At 39.7% G+C, this 7,495-nt stretch overlaps 1 protein-coding gene across 1 annotated transcript; it reads right to left on the reverse strand.

Annotated features, from left to right (window-relative positions):
• Positions 1–98: 98 nt before the first annotated feature.
• LOC121248584 (26S proteasome regulatory subunit 4 homolog B-like) lies at positions 99–7,481 on the reverse strand. Its single transcript, XM_041147086.1, has 6 exons — positions 6,877–7,481; positions 5,326–5,571; positions 4,157–4,326; positions 3,874–4,090; positions 3,623–3,763; positions 99–345 (listed from the first exon to the last, which is right to left on the reverse strand). Exons 1-6 carry the CDS (start codon positions 7,474–7,476, stop codon positions 262–264), a joined length of 1,458 nt encoding a protein of 485 aa, XP_041003020.1. The 5' UTR covers positions 7,477–7,481; the 3' UTR covers positions 99–261.
• Positions 7,482–7,495: the final 14 nt, after the last annotated feature.

Genomic DNA, 7,495 nt, shown 5'->3' on the forward strand with positions numbered 1-7,495 from the left:
TAAATTTGTCAATTTACTTAGTCACGTAAAGTGTGTTTTGGATGATGTATGAATAGGGACTGCTCCCCAAACTTTTTCTAACCGAAAACACTGAGTTGTAAACATTAAAATGAGAACCACCTTCTTTCAACAAAGGATTGCAATTGTCTGAGTGAATGAATAATCTTAGAACTCAAACAACAAGATTATAAATAAAATAAGTTCCAAATCCAAAACGCAGACACAGATTCTACAGTGAAGTACGTGTGAGGGATTATATCTTCACATATAAAGTCCCTCCGGCACCCCTTCTTTCTTCTTGAACATCACCTTCTCCTTTGCCTTCTTGAAGTCCACATGTGTTACCTGAAGCACATAATTAAAATTTGAACATTAGGTTAAGCAAGCCCTTTTATTTCACCAACTCCAGAAAATATGCATATATATAGCATGCATACATAACTTCCAGGAGACCCTAAATAACATCATCCTTGTTAAAAAAAAAAAATCATCGTGAGAAGATCTACAGTCTTGTCAAATAACTGAAGCACAAGCTGTCTTTGACTTCAGGCTTGTCAAAAAACAAAAAATGTTCCTTTTGGTACGTTTCTTCCCTTCGACAGCAAATTGACATCACCCACTTCCTGTTTTGTTTTTTTTTTTTTTGTTTTTTTTTGTTTTTTTTTTTCAATCGGGTAGTCTTCTCCCACTTACTAAGTTGCCAACTGACATAACAAAAGCTAAAAGCATAAAAAGGGTCGATTCCCATGCCAACACGATATCCTGAGACTAACATGGTCAAAGCACCCTGTATAAAACTAGATCGCAACAACCTTTTTTGAGATGTGAGATCTGGACAACATTTATACAGTTAAAAGGGACTGTGATGTTCTATTTCCTATTACAGAAGTCCGTCTCTCTTCTTCAACTCTCCAACTCTTTTTTTTTTATAAGTAAAAATATTATATATATATATATATCAAAAGGAGTAACCAAATACACTGAATGTATACAAGAAAACACATTGCCCATAATAAAAAACCCCTAATAACCCAAAAAGCCCGTGAAAAAAACCCAAAATACACCAAGCCCGACCCCAACCCCTTGTTTCCTGTAGAACTAAAACTCTACCCAAAAACCCTACTCCAACCCCTTGCTTTCCCGTCTTCACAATGTCCTCCCTTTAGACTTCCCTTTAGATGAGCTACACCCTTAGCGTCGTAGTTGATTCCCGAAAAAAGATGTTGTAACTCCCTGCTTTTCTTGAAACTTGATTTGGTTTCAAGCGCATGACTTGCCTCGATCGCAGTAATTAGTTCTTTAAATTGGTCTTCACATCCTCCATATGAAATTTCCATGAACTGTTGAATCTCGTTAACTTTAGGCAAAATCCAATCTGCTATTGAAGGAAGAGAGACCAGGGGAGCCACAATATCTCCAGACATAGTATCCACCATCACCAACGCCAAATCCATATTCAAATCTCATACCTCCTCAGCAACTCCATTGATTCTCCAATGGTATGACATCAAGTCCCTTTACCTCTGGTGACCCTTTATGCGCAACTTCAGCAGGTAATGGTCTGACACCATTTTCCTTCAACTCCGACAAGGGAGCCATATTCTCTTCGTGTACAAAAGTCACTTGAGGCGAATAACATTCCATTGCAGATGTCTCTACGCCGATACCCGACATAGAACCCACTTCAAATAATCTAGACTTCCTTTTAACCCGCCATACTCTTTTGGATCTGGGTATAGGAACAGGACCGAATCCGGTTTCCATTTTCCTTTATCTACGTTTAAAGGATTCAGACCTATCTTAGTCTTGTTCCTTACAACCCTATTGCCTCTAGCTGAAAGCAAGTCTATTTTTTTAGACAAAAAAGTTATCGTTGCCTTCAATTCCACAAGTTGGGTTTCCATCTCCTTTAAGGAATTATGCATCGTGACAAGCTGGTTCTGTGGCGTGATCTACAAACCACTTCCATCAATCCCCTCACAATGAACCCTCGAAGCATTCTCGGTCTTCAGAGCTGCCGCATATGATCGCCTCTCCACCGTGGATGTACTTGGGTCTTTATGATTTACCTCCAAGTTGATGTTCTTATTCCACTTTTGGTTTTCCTTTGACCCATCAGTAAAAAGCATATCCGCAGCTCTACGTAATTCCGCAGCAAATTTCTCCCAACCCAAACCTTCATACCCTTTGGGAATGACTACAACACTCCGCCGGCCTCCTCCACCATATTCTGTGACCGTTAGAAACCTACCATGCTTGTTGGAGCATCGTTGAGCCATGAATGTTCTGTTTCCTTCACGCAAGTGTTTTGTGAAATCCAAATATCTCCCCGCCTGTAATACTGCTTCCGCCGTAGCCATCAGCCATTCTATACCACTACGACCCATCACTACAAATCTCCAAACCCTTCTACTCCTCTCCACGATTTTTAAGGAAGACCTCCATGTTTCTGGCAAAAGTTCGAAAGCCTTCGATTCCACCCAAAAGCGCACCATCTGACCCATACTAATCAAACCTACGACTTTAGTTGCAGGATCATCCCAAGCTGCATGTCTTCTCTGTCGAGAATGCACGAAAGAGGAACAAAAGCCCCTAACCTGAGTTAACGAAGAAAACAGAGTCGCCGGAGGATGATCGACGTCGAAGGCCCACAATGTGGTCGTCGGAGTCCGTCGAAACAGTTTGTAGAAAGCAGTCCGTCGAAACAGTAGAAAAGCAGCAAACTCCTAGTCGCCGGAGAAGACCTACGTCAGAAGCCCCACAACTGAGTCGCCTGGGTCTGTCGTTCAGGTCTGTGGCGGTGTCGAAGATGACGGCGACGTTTGACACTTCCTCCATCAATATGCAATATTGGCTCCAAATTGTTTTTTGATAGGGGATTGGCTCCATTTTTACTTTTTTAGAGCTTCATAGCACACATACATACATAAAAGTCATCGAAGAATTTATGAAAAATCACAAAAGTCATAGTCCATGTACAACCGCAATTATATAAGAGGAACACCTAATTAGAAAATATATTAAAAAAGAGAGAGAGAGAGAGAGAGAGAGACGAGAACATCATGGAAATTCAGCCCTTTACAACCTATAGAAGCTACCCAAAGGAAAAGAGTAAATAAAAAACGGAGCTATATGGTTGTATAAACTAAGGTGATTAAACTTCTGAGCAAGCAACAAGATTCCATTAAAAATATACCTCTAGTGCAATAAGAGAAAAAGGGTAACCTTATACCTCGTTTACTGCTACTTTACCATCCAGTTATTTTTTTTTTTCCTTTTGCTATTTGAATCTAGATTAAAAATTCAGATTATGACCTTCTTGCATAATCTAGAAGAAAATAAATTCAATCAACCAATGTAATCATGTAAATTAATTCAAAATAAATTCAATTTTTATATTAATTTACATGATTACGTTGATTGATTGAATTTATTTTCTTCTAGATTATAAAAGAAGGTCATATTCTAAGATTTTTAATCTAGATTCAAATAGCAAAAGGATAAAAAAAATAACTCGATAGTAAAGTAGTAGTAAAGGAGGTGTGAGAGTATCATTATCCGAGAGAAAAAAAAAAAAGGAAACACTTTGCCAAAGGTCATAAAGAATCATAGCAGAATTCACCTTCATACGGCGTTCTCTTAAAGCAAGCAAGCCAGCTTCAGTGCAAATTGCCTTTATATCAGCTCCAGAAAATTCATCCTTAGTCATAACAAATTCCTCTAAGTTGACATCATCAGCCAATGTCATCCTTGATGTGTGTATCTGCAGCCCAGAAGTACAAGGTTTAAATTGAAGCAAAAATGCCAGATTCAATATAAGAAAGACTAGCAGAAAATACATTCAACATTCTGCTTTAGCACAATCACATGTACCTGGAAAATGCGCCTCCTTGTCTTGATATCAGGAAGAGGGAACTCAATCTTTCTATCTATTCGGCCGGGCCGAAGCAAAGCTGGGTCAAGACTTTCAATCCTGTTTGTAGCAAGAATCACTTTGACATCTCCTCTTGAATCAAAACCATCCAACTGGTTCAGCAATTCCAGCATAGTCCTTTGAATTTCACGTTCTCCACCTGAGTGGGCATCATACCTGTGGGACAGCCCGATCAGAAACACTCACAACAGAGTGGGCACCATTAAATGTTCACTAACTCACCTCTTTGTACCGACTGCATCAATTTCATCAATGAAAACAATTGAAGGTGAGAGGTCATCAGCTACTCTGAAGAGTTCCCTCACTAATTTTGGGCCATCACCCAAGTATTTTTGAATCAATTCACTGCCAACAACACGCAAGAAAGTTGCCGATGTTGAGTTTGCTACCGCCTGAAAAGAGCACAAATAAGCTTACAAGCTCAAACTACGTCAACAGTGCAACCATTACAAGAAAAACCATAGGAGGCATGAGGGTGCAGATCAAAATTCAACAGTGTAACCATTTTAGTCCACATATATATTACACATACATTTCAAATGAAAAACACCTTGAAATATTTAGTCCAATAAGGTGCCTATATTTATGTACAGAAAAAGCAAGGAGGGGGGAGGTGTCCATGGCATCCTGCATTTAGGTGTGGCACATAAAAGCAAGAAATTTACATAACAGCCAAGAAACACAATTTTCAATTCATAATGCATATTGCGGAGGAAACATACACTCAATGCAGAATATATATTGGCTCTGTAATAATATAAAATGGTTGTCTGGTACAGAATATTTCACAATATGGTGGATCACTGTACTTGTTGCTTCACCAAAATGATCACCTGCTTCCATCATTTCTTCCAAATTGCTGTTCCAATATCTTCTTGTCATTTCTCTTCCCACACTTCCCTCTTTCTTTTTCTTTTCTTTTAAAGGACTAACACATTGTAAAGATTCTAATGCAATTAGCTTTCATTGGTAAGTACACACCAGAAGGAAGTATTATTCTTTTTTTGGATATTTTTTTCTTTTATAAGAAACGATAAAGAACGGAGCACCATTTCCAGGATAATTAGAAGCTACGTACTAGGAAGTTGAAGTTGAAGAGAAGAAATTTTGCTCACATGATGTGTGGCTGTACATTTAACAATTTAGATATGTAGACCGTAATAAGACACAACTTGTTCAAAACAACACACTGATAATTGATGCATAAACCTAACGCAAGGAATGAAGGGTTGATAGATATGGGCATTATTTACCATCTCCTCAAGTAAGAGGTTTTTCCACCATTTTAATGGTGCTAGCTAGATCACATTCAGAGAAAAGGAAGGGAACATAAAAAAGCAATAATTGATATCAACAGAAAGTAGAACACGGAAGGAAAGACAAGTGCACACCTTTGCAAGCAAAGTCTTGCCCGTTCCAGGTTCCCCATACAATATGACCCCCTTAGGAGGCTTGATACCAATGTCTTCGTATAATTCAGGATGCGTTAAAGGGAGTTCAACTGCCTCTTTAATCTCCTGTATCTGGGCATCTAGGCCACCAATGTCAGCATATGATTCTAGAGGAGCCTTCTCAACCTTCATTACAGACACCATTGGATCAACTTCATCTTGAAGAAGCCCAACAACAGAGAGAACCTGAGAGGGGATATTGAAGGTGAGATTATTTCTTCCTTGTCCAATGGCATAGCTATTTCAGAAAAACAAATAACACAGTAAGGCGAATGGTTCTCACTTTTGGGAGAATAGAGAGCATAACAAGACGAACTAGAAATTCATCAAGATTGATTTGGTCTGTCTAACCGTATTGTTTGACAATCTTCTGAATATTCAGACCTCATAGATCAAAACAACCAAATCCCCCAATTCCTTAAGCCTTCCAGATTTCCAAACTTCTCTATAATGAATATGTCAAGATAACATTCTATAAGCCAACTGCCTACTAAAGTACCCAAATATTTTTTTTTTCTTTTTTACTGTAAATTAGCGAACCCAAAGCAATTGGAATTTCACCTGTCCCAAGCAGCAAAGGTAAAGCGACACAATTGGCCAATTGCCAACCAACCAAAAACTGTTGTTTTTTCCCTTGTAATTTTTTAATAAGTTTTTTCTTGTGTCAGAATTGTAACGAGATTAGAAACTTTAAGCCCTTTAATGCTTAGAAAGATATACCAGCCCCAAATCAATTTAAAATTTTCAAACCTGAGGTGCTGGCTGTCTCAGGTGTCTCCTGATTCATAAACAACGGTTCACTACTAATATATCTCATTAAAATCATCAATTTCAGGTGCCTATGGGTCCACATCATCAAATAACCAATCAATACCACTTGCTTCAGAGCAGAGCAACCAACTCAATCGCTAGATTCAGGTGTATCAGTTCACATCATTAATTGTTTTTTTTTTTTTTACAAGCTCACATCATTAGAAAATTAACCAATACCATTTTCTGCAGAGCAGTTCAAATTACTCAAATAACCTGCTTCTTGCCACCTCTAAATTTGTGTAGAGTTTATTTGAAACCTTAAATGCGTAGAGAGTTTATCCCAAAAACAAAATTGTCCTCTATCCTAAACATATATGTGCCGAAGCGATGCACCACCAATCTTTTCAAATTGCCCCACAAGAATCCTAAATTGTTTTAAGCAACACACAAAAATGGCACGCCAAATCTCTTATTGCAATACTCTATTCACAGCAAGACTTAAAACAGCCGATACAGAATATCGAATATAATATTAGAGCGGGTACACACACATAATAGACAGAAAATCCCAAACACATAACCTTAACCCCACGTTACTACAATTTAAGATTTCTATTTTCGTTAGTACGCACTTCACATTGAACTGCCCAAATAAAAGGAAATTATTATCATACCCCGCATCACTTTATCGGCACCAAACACTCAATTAGCAACGAAATAGAAAATAAATTCCGTTACCTTATTATGCATCAAGATGGCGCAGCCAGGCTCGAGTTGATCCTTGTCCACGAAAGACAAGATCCCCACGTAATATTCAGGCCCCACCGAGGACGACACAATCGCGTGGTTCTCATCGATGAGCTCCTCCAGGTTCCCAACGCTCATCGGCGACCCCCTGAGATCGTCTACCTTGGATCTGTCCTCCTCGGCTTTCTCCTCCTGCGGCTTGAGCCGCTCCTGGTTCGTCACGAACTCTTCCTCCATGAGGAGATAGTCCTTCACGCGCTCCAGCTTGAGGAGCCGGAGCTTGCACTTGGTCAATGGCGTCACGGTCGGGAGCCTAGCCGCCGCCTCGGGGCCCTTCTGCTTCCGCTGCTTGCGACCGACTCGAGCCGGCGGGGCCGCGGGCTCGAATTTCTTCTCCTTCTTGTCGGAGCCGTTGGCCTTTCGATCTCCGGGTAGACCTCGGTTCAAACCGCCCGGAGTTCCCTGACCCATGCTTTCCTTCTCCGAGGGCGATAGAGAGAGTGAGAAAGAGAGCTTGGGACTTGGGAGAGAAGTAAGAGTTTTTCGTTGGTATGGACGTTTGAGATCTTCCGCAAGTTCACATGCACACATATATTATGATATTCGGCAC

The sequence above is a fragment of the Juglans microcarpa x Juglans regia genome, chromosome 2D (assembly GCF_004785595.1).
Source record: "Juglans microcarpa x Juglans regia isolate MS1-56 chromosome 2D, Jm3101_v1.0, whole genome shotgun sequence".
In the NCBI taxonomy this organism is placed as follows: domain Eukaryota; kingdom Viridiplantae; phylum Streptophyta; class Magnoliopsida; order Fagales; family Juglandaceae; genus Juglans; species Juglans microcarpa x Juglans regia.